Source organism: Anomaloglossus baeobatrachus, unplaced genomic scaffold, assembly GCF_048569485.1.
Source record: "Anomaloglossus baeobatrachus isolate aAnoBae1 unplaced genomic scaffold, aAnoBae1.hap1 Scaffold_109, whole genome shotgun sequence".
Taxonomy (NCBI): Eukaryota; Metazoa; Chordata; class Amphibia; order Anura; family Aromobatidae; genus Anomaloglossus; species Anomaloglossus baeobatrachus.
Genome location: NW_027441879.1, coordinates 467141 through 486792, shown reverse-complemented (window position 1 = coordinate 486792; position 19652 = coordinate 467141). Strand labels below are relative to the sequence as shown.

Here is a 19652-nt window from a genome sequence, read left to right as displayed (position 1 = left end):
CACGATGACTGCATGCATAAAATTATCATTGCCACATGTGTCTGTCCTCTTTCTTTTTCTTCCTTCTCTTCTGAGGACAGTCCCTTTTCATGTACTCTATCTGTTCACATTCCAAACACAATCCTTTTTTCCTATATTCTTGTGAAATAAATTTTTCTTCTTGTTTTCTTTTTATCATCTGATCCTCTATAGCTCTTATCATGTGCAGTGATTGTTCAAGAGGTACATATGAATATTCTACACATGTTTTTACTATTTCTTTCCTAAGATCCCCCTTAACCCTTAAAGAGCATTATTTCTTTAAAGTCCTTTAAGTCATAACCATGATCTGTAAAAATGGAAACACATCGAGCATGATATTTGTCTACACTTTCATCTTGCCCTTGAAACATTTCTGAACACAATTTATCAATAAATTTCTCCTCTAATACCTTAAGTCTATACTCATCGTCATGGTCATTTATAAGGGGATAATGGTATTCATAAGTCCGGATCCATGCTGCTGCCTGAGCATGGTATCCGTGCTTCTCAATCCATTGGTCATTTTCTCGGGCAAACTGCCGCCATCGATGATAATCTAAACAACAATAGAACATTTCAAAGGGGGAATGCTAAAACCTGGAATTTTAGGAAAGCTGACTTCAACAAATTAAGGGAAGAGCTTAAATGTGTAGATTGGGACAAAGTCATAATAACTGGGGATACCGAACATAAATGGGGTAAGTTTAAGGATATACTGCTAGAGTCCTGTAAAAAACGTATACCCTCTGGTAATAAAATGTCCAGGAATAAAAAGAAACCACTATGGATAAATAAGACTGTACAAAGTATAATAAAACAAAAACAAAGGGCATTTAAAATCTTAAAGGCTGAGAATACAGAAATAGCATTTCAGAAGTATAAAGATATCAATAGGAAATGTAAAAAAGAAATCAAACAAGCAAAATTAGCTACTGAAACAAAAATCGCCAATGACATTAAAATAAATCCCAAAATCTTTTAGAAATACATTAATGCCAAAAAAAAAACAAAGGATAGTATCGGCCCCTTAAAATATAATAACAAGTTAGTTATAGAGGACAAACAAAAGACTGAGATATTAAATAGGTATTTCTCATCTGTATTCACCAAGGAATTGACTGTACCAGGGATCATTCAACAAGTGAAAAATCAAAGTTCACCACCCGATATAATTAATTTAACACAAGATGAAGTGCGCCTACGTCTGAGTAAATTAAACATTGACAAATCCCCAGGGCCAGATGGCATTCATCCACGAATATTGAGGGAATTGAGCTCCGTAATCGACAGACCGCTGTATCTCATCTTTTTAGACTCACTTGTAACAGGGTTGGTGCCTCAGGATTGGAGGATTGCTGATGTGGTACCGATATTTAAGAAAGGTAAGAGGGTAGATCCAGGCAACTACCGTCCAGTAAGCCTGACCTCAGTAGTATGCAAAGTTTTTGAGGGCATTTTAAGGGATGACATGCAAAAATATATTGCAGAAAATAATATGATAACTGACAAACAGCATGGATTCATGAAAGATAAGTCGTGTCTAACCAACCTGTTGGGGTTCTATGAGGGGGTAAGTTCAAACCTGGATATTGGTAATGCAGCTGATGTGATTTATTTGGACTTTGCAAAGGCATTTGATATTGTACCACATAATAGCCTTATACTAAAGCTCCAGAAGCAAGGACTAGGGGACACAATATGCAACTGGGTAAGGAATTGGCTAAAAGATAGGAAACAAAGAGTAGTCATAAATGGTACATTCTCTAAATGGGCTATAGTCAGCAGTGGGGTGCCGCAGGGATCAGTGCTTGGACCGATTCTTTTTAATCTCTTTATTAATGACCTTGTGGATGGGATTGATAGTACAGTGTCAGTCTTTGCCGATGACACCAAACTATGTAGGATATTAAAAACTGACCTGGATAGTACAATATTACAAAAAGGTCTGGATAAGATGTCAGAATGGACAGATACTTGGCAAATGAGATTTAATGTTGATAAATGTAAAGTAATGCACCTAGGACGGAGTAATCCTATAGCTGCGTATACATTAAATGGAAGTAAACTCGGGACTACAGAACAGGAGAAGGACTTGGGTATTCTCATTACAAATAAGCTGAGCAGCAGCACTCAATGTCAAGCAGCAGCTGCTAAAGCAAACAAGATTTTAGGGTGTATAAAAAGAGAGATTAGATCCCGTGATCCCAACGTATTGTTACCCCTCTATAAATCACTTGTAAGGCCACATCTGGAATACGGGATCCAGTTTTGGGCTTCACATTTTAAAAAGGACATTCAGAAGTTAGAGTCAGTTCGAAGGCGGGCAACTAGACTATTACAAGGAATGGAAGGCCTCCCATATGATGACAGGTTGAAAAAGTTAGATATGTTTAGCTTAGAAAAAAAGACATCTCAGAGGAGATCTCATTTATATGTATAAATACATGTGTGGTCAATATAAAGGACTGGCACATGACTTATTTCTTCCAAAGACAGTACTAAGGACCAGGGGGCATTCACTGCGAGTGGAAGAAAAGCGATTCTGACAGCTAAATAGGAAAGGGTTCTTTACAGTTAGAGCAGTCAGACTGTGGAATGCCCTACCGCAAGAGGTAGTAATGGCAGATACTATAACAGCTTTTAAAAAAGGGCTGGATGATTTCCTCAGTACACAAAACATTGTTGGTTATAAATGACTTAGTGACTAAATGTAGAACTGGTGGAGGAAGGTTGAACTAGATGGACCTAGGTCTTTTTTCAACCTAAGTAACTATGTAACTATGTAACTATGTAACCTGTTTTAGGCATACCAGCCTTTTTCAGTATCTTTGCACTATTCTTTACTGCCTTCTCCCCATTCTCCATTCTCACTAAATCAATCATCTTGAATCTTGGATCAATTTTGTTTGACTTAGTAGAATGTCTGGTAAGACTGGTTCCCATAGTGTTTTAGTTCAAGGGTAGCGATCTCCGTGTTACCGTATCACACTATCTGCTGAACTGCTCAAAAGTCGCGATCCTTGTCTTGCAGTTCTAAGCGATTGACTATCCGGCTAGCTACTAATTCCCTTCCGTTCGAATTTAGTATTTACCTGCTAGCAGCCAATACTGAACCTCCCGCCTCCAAGGCAATCAAACCAGCTTTTTCTTTCTGCTCTTTTTGAATCCTAATACACCATTGTCTAAGCAAGTAAAGACACACAAACAAATATAACACAATTCCAATTACAATAGCTATATATTCCTCATGCATCAGAATCCTCCGATGCTGACACTTCTATTCCTTGTCACCCATGGTACAGGATGTGCGTCTCATTGTCTTCAATATTGATTCTGATCCCATCCCCTGTTCTTGTGCTGGGGACCTGGTTTCCCAGTCTTGGTGAAAATGACTGGATAAAGTCCTGTTTGTTTGCGTGGTCTTGGTCTGCCACAGGCAGCACAATATTCGCGCCAATCATGATTTTGTTCTCCACGCACACAAATCCATCCCTCTGACCCTGTTACTAGGGCTGACTCCCAGAGAGTGTAATCCAGTGGATCACCTCTCATTCCTAGTCCCTTCAACAACTTTCCTAAATCCTTTCCTCACCAATGTTACTGAGCAAAGACAATGTTCACAAGTCATATGCGTTTTGGACTGTACCTCTAATCATCAGAGATGCAAAACAACTGTTATCAATATATACTATAGAGGAATTAAAAGCTTTTCAACGCCTGTGGATAAATCAACCATGCATCATCACCATTTCCTTCTGCAAGACCAAGCTGAGCATATATTTGAGACAAAAACAATCCTAAACTTTCTTCTGTTTCTGCCCATCCAGAAAAAAATTACATACTTCTAACTCAGTTAATACACGGCATTCCAATTCCATGAGCTCTGTACAGCGAGGGTGGGTCATAAGGTCACAACGCTGCAGTCTCTTCTCTCCCCCCTCACTTTCCCTGTAAGGGTACCTTCACACTTAGCGATGCAGCAGCGATCCGACCAGCGATCTGACCTGGTCAGGATCGCTGCTGCATCGCTACATGGTCGCTGGTGAGCTGTCAAACAGGCAGATCTCACCAGCGACCAGTGAACAGCCCCCAGCCAGCAGCGACGTGCAAGCGACGCTGCGCTTGCACGGAGCCGCCGTCTGGAAGCTGCGGAGACTGGTAACTAAGGTAAACATCGGGTATGGTTACCCGATGTTTACATTAGTTACCAGCGCACACCGCTTAGCTGTGTGTGCAGGGAGCCGCGCACACTGAGCGCTGGCTCCTTGCTCTCCTAGCTACAGTACACATCGGGTTAATTAACCCGATGTGTAATGCAGCTACATGTGCAGAGAGCAGGGAGCTGCGCACACTGCTTAGCGCTGGCTCCTTGCTCTCCTAGCTGCTGTACACATCGGGTTAATTAACCCGATGTGTACAGCAGCTACATGTGCAGAGAGCCGGAGCCGGCAGCACAGGCAGCGTGAGAGCTGCGGAGGCTGGTAACTAAGGTAAATATCGGGTAACCACCTTGGTTACCCGATGTTTATCTTGGTTACAAGCTTACCTCAGCTGTCAGACACCGGCTCCTGCTCCCTGCTCGCTTCATTTGTCGCTCTCTCGCTGTCACACACAGCGATCTGTGTGTCACAGTGGGAGAGCGCCTTTGAAGAAAACGAACCAGGGCTGTGTGTAACGAGCAGCGATCTCGCAGCAGGGGCCAGATCGCTGCTCAGTGTCACACACAGCGAGATCGCTAATGAGGTCACTGCTGCGTCACAAAAAGCGTGACTCAGCAGCGATCTCGGCAGCGAGCTCGCTGTGTGTGAAGCACCCCTAAGTCTCTGACAATACAGGGGAAAGTGATAGAATATTACCACCTAAAAAAAAAAAACCCTCTCAATTATCAGATGGAAAAAGGTCATAAGAAGTAGCCAAGTATTATATTAGTTAATAGGTTAGTATTGTTAAAGTAGAAAGACAGAAGAAGAAAAAAACTTTTAGCAGCTTTACTTACAAGAACTACAATTTTGTTTAGGCATATAGGACAAGACAAACAAACAATAAACATAAAACAACATAAAGGATACCTGAGGATTTGCGAGTTTCCTGTTTATATCACCCTGAGACTGACTCGCGCCATCTATCCCCTCTTGAAGAGAAAATACTTTGAGATCAAAAAGCTCAACTTACCCAGGTTTGATGTTAGTATTCTCTGTTCAAGCGAGGAAGATTGCTGTGTTCAGTCTTGGACGGATTGAAAGGGGAAAGTCTTGGTCCCAGTTTTGGGGTGGCTCGCTAGGTGCCTCCAAATTGTCAGAGCCGGGCCCTCTTTCCTCTCAGGTAGCTGTGGTGGATCGGCCGATTCTGAGTGTGACGCTTCAACAAACCAAGACAACACGTCTGTAATCTGTTAAAAATCGATCTAACACTGTTTATTATTGGTTACCCGGGCTTTTTATACCCTTCTTAGCTGGTTACATAATATGAGACAAGCTGGTTACATAATATGAGATGTGATATAATTGCACAATTTTAGGTGGATACCAAATATCATATCTTTGTTATACTTCTGGGACATAAACAAAGAACAGCCAATATTATGTTCCAAGGAAATACTTGAACAGAAAAACACATAAGGGAGTATAGGGTCTCAAGGATAAGCGGATATATTTATAATAGAAATGAATAGCATTGGGCTGAAAGGATGCAAAGGTTTTAAAGGATGTGATAAGAAGTATTATGCCAAGTCTCATTTAACAAGACATATTTTTGGGACAAGAAACAGAATTAGTCAGATTTTGGGACACAAACAGCATATTCTAAGAAAAGTACATATTTGTAACAGAATAACAATTCTAGGAAACCAAGTTATCACAATAGCAAATAGCAGATGTGAAATAGAACATCAATTACTCATACTCAGTTATATAAGCAGTTATATAACCAGACAAAATGGTACAAAATGGGGAACAGGACAAAATGGCTTCTTTGACAGCGGCGACCCTCAAAAGAAAGCAAATACAGCCCCCCCCGAAAAAAATAATTGCACTCACCAGACCCCAAGAAAATTACAGTTGGCAAGTACTAATAGTGGATGGGCTCTCACACAGAGCTCTGTGTCGCTGTCAGGTCTCTCGCCGTTCCCGCTGCATTGCACCGCAGAGCTGTGTATACAGTGACCGAGAAGACAGAGGCGGTAATAAAATGTCTGTGTCTTATGTAGAGATGGACGGATTTCTGCTCCTGATGCTACATGATTTTGTGTAACTGCGCGGCTTTTATTCTTTTTTCCGCCCTCATTGCCGTATGAAGGATTGGTTTGTTTGTTTTGTTTTTTTAAATGACTCACTGTTTTTAATTTTACCATAAAATGTATTGGAAATTAAGGAAAAATTCAAAGTGCGGTGAAATGTTGAAAAAAAAAAATGTAATTCCATCCAATTTTTTGTTTTTGTTTTCTGTTTTTACTCCATTCACGATGTGCTGAAAGTGACTGGTCAGCGTGATTCTCCAGGTCAGTGTGATTACGGCAATATTAGACATCCACATTTCTTATTATCTAAGTGGTGACTAGAGATGAGCGGACCCGTGTGTCTTGCTAAATTCTACTAAAAATGGGGCTGAAAGCCCGTATTTATGAAGCGCTCACTGATATCCTAATCAGGCACAAATACTAAGATTCTTTATGGCAAGATATTATTTATTTTAATAGCACATGAATAATCAATGGTACATAGGCATTAGAACTACTTTATAGTCATTGAATCTTATACAATAACAGAAATATGCATCAACATTACCGTTATGTTGTGGCAATCCTTTCTCATCGGAGGGACTCGATTAGTGAGAAGGAAAAACAACCCGGCCTTTTCATCACAGGAACAGTGACTTGAGCGTCCTGGAAAGGTTCCCCAAATGTCACTAAGCAAGTCCTATCTTTTTATAGCAAAACTTTGTACGTCATGTGCACTGAGTGGTGAATTGGTGACCAGCATGTGACAGCTGAGTCATGTTCATGGAACTTGACCACAAGCTGCTATGGGCACCAGCAGCTTCCTGATTGGTTCTGAACTTGGACTTGACCTGAACTTTATTTGAAGTCACTGATTGGCAGTTCGGGTCTCCGCCCACATGCAGCCATAAACAGATCACTTCCGGGGGAGGGCGGCTTTTTTCAGTTTTATTTCTTGGTGCACAATACATCTGATCACACGAGAGTGGTTTGCAGACGTAAAGCCCCCGAACTCCAAACCTGAACTTTGCTATCTTGGAAAAGTCTGAGTTTTTACCAAACACCGAACTCCAGGTTCACTCACCTCTAGTAGTGAATAAAAATCAGACTTTTGTAAAAAAAAAACAAAACATTAAAAAATCAGTTTGTGTCTCCATTTTCTGACATCTTTGTTGAGTGAGGACTTGTTTTTTGCTTGATGAGCTGACTTTTTCATTGATGCCCTTTTAGGTGCAATACTTTTATGGGTCGGTTTTGCTACTTCATTTCATGTTGAATTTTTTTTCTTTCCTACCCAAATGATATCTTCCCTCCATTATTATCTCCATCAATTTTACATATCGGCTCATCTCCTTCCCATTCAGGTCCTTATAATATTGGATCCTTTCAGTGGTTTTATTCTGTTTAAAGAATTTCCTGTCCAGGATGGATTTGGCCAGGGACAAGATGGCGGAGAGGATGTTACACCTCACCCTAGAGATCCTCTTCCGGCTTACTGGAGAGGTGAGAGATTCTGATGTCGTCAAATTACATCATTCTTATCTATGGGAATAACGGACAGAACTGAGAGGTGAGGACTCTGGAAATGTCTGGAGTGAGATTTATTACTGTGTCTCTCCATAACCAGGATTACACAGTAGTGAAGAAGACCTCTAGTGAGCGCTGTCAGGCCCCTGTGTCTGAGGGATGGGGAAGACCCCTGAGCCCAATCACTGGGCCACCAGCTCACTCCCTGATACAGAAGGACATCAATGACCAGAAGATCCTAGAACTCGCCTACAAGATGATTGAGCTGCTGACTGGAGAGGTGACACTGCTGGGAATTCTGGGATGTTATAAAGTAACGCTATGAAGGGATCGGGGGATGATGGTATCATTGTATGTGTCAGGTTCCTATAAGGTGTCAGGACGTCACCGTCTATTTCTCCATGGAGGAGTGGGAGTATTTAGAAGGACACAAAGATGTGTACAAGGACAATATGATGGAGGTTCCCCGGCCCCTCACATCACCAGGTAATAGACAGGACTAAATACACACGGCCTCTAATTATATGTATGTAAGGAATTAATTCAATCCCTGTATATGTCTCCTCCAGTTCTATCCAGTAAGAGGACAACACCAGAGAGATGTCTCCCTCCTCTTCTCCCACAGGACTGTAAACAAAAAGATCCCGATGTTCCTCAGGATGTGTTTCCTCCAGCTCTATTCTGTAAGAGGACAACACCAGAGAGATGTCCCTATCCTCTTTTCCCACAGGACTGTAAACAAGAAGATCCCGATGTTCCTCAGGACGTGTTTCCTCCAGCTCTATTCTGTAAGAGGACAACACCAGAGAGATGTCCCTATCCTCTTTTCCCACAGGACTGTAAACAAGAAGATCCCGATGTTCCTCAGGATGTGTTTCCTCCAGCTCTATCCTGTAAGAGATATCTGCTCATGTAAATTCTGCACTAATTTTGTGTTAACATTTTTAGGCTTTCTGCTCTGGGTTTTTTTTCAGCAGTATTGTCTTTGCTTCTACTTCTTCTGCTATTTGTTTCTAGTGCCTTCTCTATGTTGTTATGAAGGCAACTCAAACACCTGCAGAGGGTTCATGAATACCCTGGTTCCCCGAAAAGACGACCTACACCGTTAAAAAAAAATAAGACCTAGCATGATTTTACGGGATTTTTGGAGAATGCTTGAAATATAAGCCCTACTCCAAAAATAAGCCCTAGTTACAGTCAGGGCCAGTGTTGGAAGGAATCAAACTGCGCAATTTCTCAGGAACCCCAGTCTTTTAGGGACCCCATCAGTTGTATTCTAAGGTTGATTGTTTAAGGACCTTTGATGACTTCAAAGTCATGTGACATGATGTAACCAAAGGTCTCTTAATTACAGAAGTCTAAATAAATTGAACAGAAGACAGGCTGGTATGCAGGACTAGCATTAGGGTAAAGGGAGTGCAAACTGAGCAATTTTATATCCCCATCCTCCTAGCGGCCCCACTGTTTATATGCCTATTAAAGGAATGCTTAAGGTCCTTTTTGACAATGTTTTTGAACACATGCTGTAGAGGAGAAAGTATCGCTGAACTATTTCATTAATGCTAGTTTAAGTTTACCAATACTGGTCTGGTGAGGTGTTGTAATCCAGACTTACGGTGGTTGAAATGTGTCCCATCTGTCTTAATCTGTGTATGCATCATATTCCTGTCCCTTCCTTTCCTGGGGGGATAACAGATTAGATCTGGTCAGGAGAATAGTAAGGCATGGGACTCCGGCATCTCCAACTTCAGGGGTAATCCAGTGTGAGGGACAGTATAGGAGCCCCCTGTCCCTCATTATCCTGCAGTCACATTGTGACAATCAATCAGATTATTTACTGTAGCACATTCCAGAGAACTGGTGCTAGGAATGGTAGATCCGAATTATCAAAGATGTAAATCTTAAGGCTGCTTTACACGCAGCAACATTGCTAGCGATGTCGCTAGCTATGTCACTGGCGATCACACCCGCCCCCGTCATTTGTGCGTCACGGCAAATTGCTGCCTGTGACGCACAATATCGCTATGACACGTCAAACGGACTTCCATTCCTAATGACGTAGCTAAGGCCGGCGAACGACCTCTTTTTAAAGGGGGAGGTTCGTGCGACGTCACACAGCGGCCCACCAATAGAAGTGGAGGGGCGAAGAGCAGCCACATTAACGTCACGCCCACCTCGTTGCCGGAGGACACAGGAACGCTGTTGTTCGTCATTCCCGGGGTGTCACACGTAGCGATGTGTGCTGCCGCAGGAACGACAAACAACCTGCGTCCAGAACGAGCAACGATATTTTGAAAGTGGACGACGTGTCCACGATCAACGATTAGGTGAGTATTTCTGATTGTTAGCACTCGCTCGTAGGTGTCACACGAAACGACTTCGCTAACCATGCCGGATGTGCGTCACGAATTCCGTGACCCCGATGACCTATCGTTAGATACGTCGTTGCGTGTAAAGCGGCCTTTAAGCCTGCTTTACACCTTACAATTAGGTGTGCGATCTCGTATGCGATGTGACACGCCCAGGTCGCATATGCGATTGAATGAGATTGCACGTAGGTCGTTCATTTGCTGTCACACGTGCGTTAGTAGTCTATGTTAAATTGATCAATTTTGTGTGCGATCCTTTAGATCATGTGTTCCATGACGTTTGCATTGGGCACCCCTTTTTTTTTTTTTTTTTTTTTTTATTTATTGACTTGCCAAGCGTGTGTAATGTGTAGGGATGCGTTTTTACTATGTCATCTGCCATTCAGCTCTGCTACATGGCCGCTGACAGCAGCCACAGACAGCCATGTAGCAGAGCTGAATGGCAGATGACAGCAGACACAGACAGAGCCGCACTGTCAGAATGAACTCGGGTGAACCTCACCCGACTTCATTGTCATGCTGCGGCTCTGTCTGTGCCGCGTCCTGATTAGCGGTCACCTGTGAAGGACTCACCGGTGACCGCTAAACTCCTGAGTAAGTGAATTGAGCAGCCCTCTCTCATATACTCACCGATCCCCGGCTCTGCACGGCATTCACACTAGTCCGGCGGCTTTTACTGTTTTGAAAAAGCCGGCCGCCCATTAAACAATCTCGTATTCCCTGCTTTCCCCGCCCACCGGCGCCTATGATTGGTTACAGTGAGACACGCCCCCACGCTGAGTGACAGGTGTCATACTGCACCCAATCACAGCAGCCGGTGGGCGTGTCTATACTGTGCAGTGAAATAAATAATTAAATAATTAAAAAAAACGGCGTGCGGTCCCCCCCAATTTTAATACCAGCCAGATAAAGCCATACGGATGAAGGCTGGTATTCTCAGGATGGGGAGCTCCACGTTATGGGGAGCCCCCCAGCCTAACAATATCAGCCAACAGCCGCCCAGAATTGCCGCATACATTAGATGCGACAGTTCTGGGACTGTACCCGGCTCTTCCCGATTTGCCCTGGTGCGTTGGCAAATCGGGGTAATAAGGAGTTATTGGCAGCCCATAGCTGCCAATAAGTCCTAGATTAATCATGTCAGGCGTCTATGAGACACCTTCCATGATTAATCTGTAAATTACAGTAAATAAACACACACACGCCCGAAAAAATCCTTTATTATAAATAAAAAACACAAACATATACCCTGGTTCACCACTTTAATCAGCCCCAAAAAGCCCTCCTTGTCCGGCGTAATCCAGGATGATGCAGCGTCGCTTCCAGCGCTGCTGCATGGAGGTGACCGGAGCTGCAGCAGACACAGCCGCTCCGGTCACCTCCACACAGCAAATGAAGACAGCCGCGCGATCAGCTGAGCTGTCACTGAGGTTACTCGCGGCCACCGCTGCATCCACCGCTGGATCCAGTGACAGCAGGTAACCTCACTGACAGCTCAGCTGATCGCGCGGCTGTCTTCATTTGCTGTGTGGAGGTGACCGGAGCGGCTGTGTCTGCTGCAGCTCCGGTCACCTCCATGCAGCAGCGCTGGAAGCGACGCTGCATCATCCTGGATTACGCCGGACAAGGAGGGCTTTTTGGGGCTGATTAAAGTGGTGAACCAGGGTATATGTTTGTGTTTTTTATTTATAATAAAGGATTTTTTCAGGCGTGTGTGTTTATTTACTGTAATTTACAGATTAATCATGGAAGGTGTCTCATAGACGCCTGACATGACTAATCTAGGACTTATTGGCAGCTATGGGCTGCCAATAACTCCTTATTACCCCGATTTGCCAATGCACCAGGGCAAATCGGGAAGAGCCGGGTACAGTCCCAGAACTGTCGCATCTAATGTATGCGGCAATTCTGGGCGGCTGTTGGCGGATATTGTTAGGCTGGGGGGCTCCCCATAACGTGGAGCTCCCCATCCAGAGAATACCAGCCTTCAGCCGTATGGCTTTATCTGGCTGGTATTAAAATTGGGGGGACCGCACGCCGTTTTTTTTAATTATTTAATTATTTATTTCACTGCACAGTATAGACACGCCCACCGGCTGCTGTGATTGGGTGCAGTGTGACACCTGTCACTCAGCGTGGGGGCGTGTCTCACTGTAACCAATCATAGGCGCCGGTGGGCGGGGAAAGCAGGGAATACGAGATTGTTTAATGGGCGGCCGGCTTTTTCAAAACAGTAAAAGCCGCCGGACCAGTGTGAATGCCGTGCAGCGCCGGGGATCGGGGATCGGTGAGTATATGAGAGAGGGGGTAAGAGGGATAGACTGACATGAACAGAGAGAGAGGGACAGAGATAGTGACGGACTGACAGAGATTAGTGAATGACAGACATTGTGAGGCGCTTCAGAACGCAGCTTTTCAGCTGCGCTCTGAAGCAGACCTTTTTTAAGCTGCGGTGCAGAACGCACACCTGCGCACATAGCCTCAGACATCAAAATCGTATGAGGGATGTCACACGTTTCAATTGACTAGGTTCAGACAACAAAACGTCCAATGTATGAGGAATAAACGACGTGTATGCGATCACCGTATTTGCGTTCAATCTTGATTGCACGTAGGTTTCACACGCAAATACGTCACGAACGATGCAGGATGTGCGTCACTTACAACTTGACCCCGACGACGGATTGAAAGATCTATTGAAGCGTGTAAACCAGGCTTTAGATGTCGAAATTGGACAACAGATTCAAAATACATTTTTTCCTATTTTAATTATGTTATGGTTTAAAAAATGTACTTTCAACATAATATCATTAAAAAATAATAACATTGTGTTTAATTTTAGCAGATGACTGTATTGGCAGTTCAGATGGAAATCTAATATCTTCTGAATTTATACCAGATGATGAAAGTATCACATATGAAGAGCATGCTGTTGTTCCAGATGTCCTTCCTCGGAAAGCTCTATCATCTGATCTTTGCAAACAAGTCCAAAATTCCGATTTATCACAGAATTGTAAGGAAAATAAAAGTTACAGAATGGATGTGGAACATGAAACTGCTCCTACAAGAGAGAAACCATTTTCATGCCCAGAATGTGGAAAATGTTTTACCAGGAAATCACATTTTAATGTCCATCAAATAACTCACACAGGGAAGAAGCCATTCTCATGCCCAGAATGTGGAAAATGTTTTACTAGGAAATCAAGTCTTGTTGACCATGGAAAACTTCACACAGGGGAGAAGCCATTTTCATGCCCCCAATGTGAAAAATGTTTTACTTGGAAAAAAGAATTTGTTGTGCATCAAAGATCTCACACAGGGGAGAAGCCATTTTCATGTTTAGAATGTGGGAAATGTTTTATTTGGAAATCAGCCCTTATTAGACATCAGAAAATTCACGCAGGGGAGAAGCCATTTTCATGTTTAGACTGTGGGAAATGTTTTATTCAGAAGTCAGATCTTGTTGATCATCAAAGAATTCACACAGGGGAGAAACCATTCTCATGCCCAGAATGTGGAAAATGTTTTACTAGGAAATCAAGTCTTGTTGACCATGGAAAACGTCACACAGGGGAGAAGCCATTTTCATGTTTAGACTGTGTGAAATGTTTTATTCAGAAGTGAGATCTTGTTGAGCATCAAAGAATTCACACAGGGAAGAAGCCATTTTCATGTTCAGAGTGTGGGCAATGTTTTATTCAGAAATCACTTCTTGTTTGGCATCAAAAATCTCATACAGGGGAGAATCCATTTTCATGCCTGGAATGTGGTAAATGTTTCACTAGGAAATCATCTCTTGTTGACCATGGAAGACTCCACACACGAGATAAACCATTTTTATGTTCTGAATGTGGAAAATGTAATTCTCAGAAATCAGATCTCGTTAAACATCTGAAGAAGCCGCACAGGGAAGGAACCTCTTTCATGTGAATATTTGAAATGTTTAACTGGTAAATCAATTCTTGCCGACTAAGAGAAAACCCACACAGTAGAGGAGCCATTCTTGTATTCGGAATTTGGCAAATGTTTTTATCATTAATCAGGTCCTGTTGTCAGATGAGTCACATGGGAGAAGGCAACATGTTGTACCGTGAGTCAAAGGGTTTTATCCAAAAATCAATTGCTCAGGTAAGAATTGGTCAGGGAAAGCACCATTTTCTCTTTTTAAACTTACTGTATTATTATGACCATAAAACACACCTAGGTTTTAGAGGAGGAAAATAGGAAAAGTAAAGAAAAATGTAGTCATGACACACTATTATGGGGGTAATCTGCTGCTGACATTGTTATAGGGGGTAAATTCCCCAATTCTGTACTAATGACCCCCATCCTGGGTCCCTTGCAGTTATGTGTCTCTCATCCTGGTGTATATGGCCTTCATCCTGGTATATAGGATCCCCATCTTGATATTTACAGGTGAAAATGGGCCCCCTTACCTCTTGGGCTGCAGGTTCCACCAATGATATGTCTGGTTCTGCTGTCATCCTGGTATATATGTCCCTCATCACACTGCAGACATAAAAAAAAAATGATTATACTCACCATCTCTCTGCTCCCCCAGTGTGCGGTGTTGTCTCTGATGCCGGCAAGTGAATTCATTGTGTAAGCGGCGCATCGCATGACGTCACTGCCATGCACCTGCAGTTACATGCGGATATCAGCTGCCAGAATATTCACTGCTCCCAACACCCGGGATTATGGGCTTGGGGAGCAGTGAATATTCATTCTCTAATAGCAGATACTCGTGATCACCCAGCTGCAGCATTAAGTTGGCAGCTGGGTGATCATGTGCCTGTTATTAAGGAGAATGAATAGTCACTGCTCCCCACGCCCATAATTCTGCCCACCCCTTGATGCCAGCTTCAGTGTCTAGAGGTAGACAGGATTATGGGAGTGAGCAGCAGTGAATATTCACTTTCGCTATTAGAGGGCGCATTGTTGGCTCTGGTGCTGGTTCCTGCCTCCTGTGACCCACTCTTCCACCACTACCCCTTCAGCCTCATTCGGGAGCATTCGGACTATGAGACATCACCCCGCCCTTCCTACACACTTTTTTTGGGGGGGGAGAAATGTCTCTTTAAGTCTGAAAAATATGGTAATTGGTTAACAAATAGTAAAAGTACAATAGTCAAAATCACATATCATAAAAGGGCACAAATTATCTTGAATAAGTTTGACCGTTTCAGGCACCACCCTCTTTCACTAAACTTCTCTGACAATTTTTATAAGTGTTCCTAATGTCCCCCAAAAGAAACTTCCAGGTTATGAGATCCCACAACCCTCAGCGATCAGTCTCACAGTGAAAGAGTGAGCTCTACGACCCCCAGCTCTGCAGCATCCTTCTTAAGCAGTTTAGTAAAATCTTAAAGTATGTGAGCGCGCTGGATTAGTTGTGAGAGCAATGTCTTGTGCTTAGAGCAGCTGCAGAGATTTGTGTGATCCCGCTATGCACACTGAGATCCCACAAAATGGAAATTCAGCCTCAACTTTGCTAGTAAGTTTGGTATTTCGAGAGCCTTTAGGAACATTTGTGAAAGGTTTTGACACTGGATTATATTTAGATAATTCACTAATCTCAGGTTGGCCACTGCTTTATTTACTAAAAAGCACAGCCCCAGATTGGCGATAGGAACTCTTAAGTATATCACATTGTATATAATTGCATTTCAAAACTTGTTTTGTTAATAAATGCTTGTAAAATATATATTCTTCATGCCTGTCTTTCTCTTGTTTAGATGTGATGATTTTGTCTCAGAACCTCTGGAGTTGAGGCAGAGCTGTAGAAATTTCACACAAAAATAGGGGAGAATTGAATCACACTGCATCCTAGTGTCATGCTCGGTACAGGGAAGTACCAAGCGCACGGCGAAAGGGAATGGGAGGGAAACCCTGTGTCTACTGAAGATGGTGAGCCCTGACTTAATCTACTGCTGATCCTTGGGGTCCATCAACACCCTAAATAGGTTCCGTACCTATGCGCCGTGCTAGATACCTGACCCTAGGTATCGCTAGTGCTGGGCCATGAATAGGGAACTGGTGGGATGAGCTCTTCGTCAACCCCACTAATAAACAACTAGAGAAACACAAAGGGGACATGGGGAAAAGCATGAACTACGTTGTATTAGATGACTCAGGAAGGAGAGCAGCAGAGCTTTCAGCAACAATACCACAGAGGAGAACAAACCACCTGCTTGCAACCTCTGCTTGAAGGAACTGAAAATATCACCAGCACAATCCAAAGGAAGGAAGGGACTATTTAAACACCAAGGGAATACTGATAATCAACAGCTGGGTGAAAGTCGAGCTCCTGCTGGGTCTGAAAGGGAGAGAGATGAATCCAGCAGGAAAGCTTCCTATACCAATGAAATCTGACAGCAGGAACAATGGAAAGTCAGGAAGCATTCTAGCTAGACGCTGTGACTGTTGATGGCAAGAAACCACGTGACTGTCGATGGTAAAAAAAACCACGACTGTCTGTCACCCATGACACCTAGATATGTGGATGTTAAGACACTCTGGTCCCAATTCATCAACGTTTTATGCCAAAAAATTGTCACACAGGCTTCGAAAAGTGTCACAAATTTGGCTTAACTCAGAGTCGGTGAAGAGCAAGTAACATTTATGATACCTATGCTGGGGTTTTCTGAATTAATGGGGTTCTGTCACTAAATGTTTACCTCCTAATTAAAAATCAGAATAATATAAAGATGGTGAGTGACTCTGATTCCAATGATGTGTCACTTACTGGGCTGCTTGCTACAGTTCTGATAAAATCACTGTATTATCACTAGGGGATTATCACTAGAGAACTAGTAAAACTGCTGCCATGTATCATCCATCTCCATAAGCTCTGTATAACCCCGCCCCCACCCCTGATTGGCGGCTTTCTGTCTATGCTCATTGGCAGCTGTGCACAATCAGTGGTGTGGGTTGGGCTATACACAGAGCAGCATTTCGACAACTGGTAGATCTTAAAAGGAAGGTGTCATACCCAAAAAAAAAATGTAAATAACTGAAAAAATGTAAAGTATTAATGTTTTAATGTTTTGTTTAAATATTATTTATTTTTAATTGAGCAAAATATAAAAAGAAAAATTAAAAAGTTTGATATTTTCCACTCTTAAACACTAGGGGGAGCAGCTACTGAAATCCTACTGTAGAAACAGCTCACATTACAGCTGCAGTAAAAGTGGGCAGAATCTGCTCTCCTGTGTGTGGTGTTACAGCTCCCCCTCCCAATCTGGGTGTTTCCAAAAGGATAAGAGAGAATGAAGTTTAGGGACACAGTGCAGAGCTATTTTGTTGGTGACCAGAAATTTCTAAAGTGTCACCAAGGACAGCTACATAGTGCTCCCCTCATAACGCTCTGCATGCCCCCTACCAGCAATGCTCTGCCGCATGAATGCCCAACTGCAATGTTCTGCCACATGCACTCATGTAATGCTCTGCCACACAGATGCACACAGTGTGTCTGTGTGTACACTGTGTATATACTGTGTGTGTGACCAAGCACCCAGCATGAGGGCGGTGGAGCCAGCGTGTGTATATACTATATACCATGTACTGTGTGTATATACTACAGTATATACTGTGTATATACTATATACAATGTGTACAGTGTGTATATACTGTGTGTGTATATACTGTGTGTGTGACTGAGCAGCATGAGGGTGCAATGCTCTGCATGCACGACTACCCGCAATGCTCTGCCGCACGCCCGCAGTGCTCTGCCACACGCACGCACATGCAATGCTCTGCCACATGCGCGCCCGCAATTCTCTGCCACATGCACACACAATGCTCTGCCACACACGTGCCCGCACGCAATGTTCTGCATGCAGGCACGCAATGCTTTGCATGCACACACGCCCGCAATGCTCTGTATGTACACTCTGCAAGCATGTATGCCCGCAATTCTCTGCCACAAGCACACACACACAATGCTCTGCCACACGTACGCCATGTTCTGCATGCATTCGCGCACAAAATGCTCTGCATGTACGCACGCTCACCCGCAATGCTCTTCATGCACGCATGCACACACAATGCTCTGCCACGCACAATGCTCTGCCACACGCATGCACAATATTCTTCTACACGCGCACACAGACAATGCTCTGCCACACGCACGCACACACTTTGCTTTGCCACGCACGCACAATGCTCTGCCCCACGCACACACACAATGCTCTGCCATGCACGCACACGCAATTCTCTGCCACACGCACGCACACAAAATGCTCTTCCACACGCACGCACACAAAATGCTCTGCCACACGCACACACACATTGCTCTGCCATGCACGCACAATGCTCTGCCATGCATGCATGCACAATGCTCTGCCACGCAAGATCTCACAATGCTCTGCCACGCACACACCATGCTCTGCCATGCACGCACACACAATGCTTTGCATGCACGCCTGCTGCGGCAAGGAGAGCAGGGGGGGGTCGGTACACTACTCACACAGGCCGACAGGTGACAGGCCGGGGGTGTCATTGGAGACGGTAGCATCGGCGGCGGGGGGAGAGGCACCGGTTGTTAAAAAATAAATGTCCTGCATATATTTTTCTTTAAATATGTGATAAGACACATGAGAAATAGACTTCAAAAATGTAAAAATAAAAAGATGTATTTTATATTGAGTTAAAATGATTGACAAAAATAGAACAGTTCAGTTACAGAAATGAAAAATAGTATTCTTCGTTAGCTTTCGTGAGGAGTTCAATAATAGTCCATTTCTTTACAAACTCTGTAGAAATTATTATTATTATTATTATTATTATTTATTATTATAGCGCCATAAGAAGAAATAAGTTTCTTCATCATCCATGCTCTATCCTAGATGGGTGGATGGATCAGGCTGCAGCAGCTTCGACATGTGTCCTCTCGCAGACAAACACCCCTCCGAATAGGCTCTTTTTCCCCTTCGAGGTGTCCCTGAATATCATATGGGATGGTGTATATATAGATTTCTAATACAGCTGTCAATGCCCATATAAAGAAAACCTGCCGTACACATGATGTAATGCTACAGACAAGACTGTCAGCTTTTATATATATAAATGTATATATATGTATGTATGCATATTCTCTCATTACAGACTCAAAATATTAATTATTCTATAATTTCTGTCATCAGTAAGTTCTGCCATCTATACATTTATTATCTAGATGTATTATATATTATAAATTATTTGATAAATGTGAACTTTTTACAATTCCCCCTATGGAGGGAAAGTTTACATGAAACCCTTCAAATAAATTAATACATCGTTAAGATAACAGATCTTCTTTCCTTCTTTGGCGATAGTGGATTAATGTCAATAATAATAATGAAAATAATCAATTTTCATTATTTTGTTGCATGTTCAACAATATAAGGATGTGAATTCATGTTATGGTAGGCCGTGGCCGATAATCATATAAAATACATAATTATACTTGCGTAAATCTAAAATGATACAAAATAGATCCGGTCATCATCTGATGTCATCTGGCATGGTGTCTTCTTATATCT

At 42.9% G+C, this 19652-nt stretch overlaps 1 protein-coding gene across 1 annotated transcript in view; it reads left to right on the top strand.

The window, feature by feature from the left end:
* The window catches only part of LOC142260464 (uncharacterized), a 70307-nt gene that overhangs the window by 9263 nt on the left and 41392 nt on the right, over positions 1-19652 (top strand). Inside the window, 6 exon segments of the mRNA XM_075331935.1 lie at positions 6494-6517; positions 7600-7738; positions 7863-8042; positions 8125-8248; positions 8332-8655; positions 12974-14055. Coding sequence (XP_075188050.1) covers positions 7661-7738; positions 7863-8042; positions 8125-8248; positions 8332-8655; positions 12974-14055 — 1788 coding nt within the window. The 5' untranslated portion in view covers positions 6494-6517; positions 7600-7660.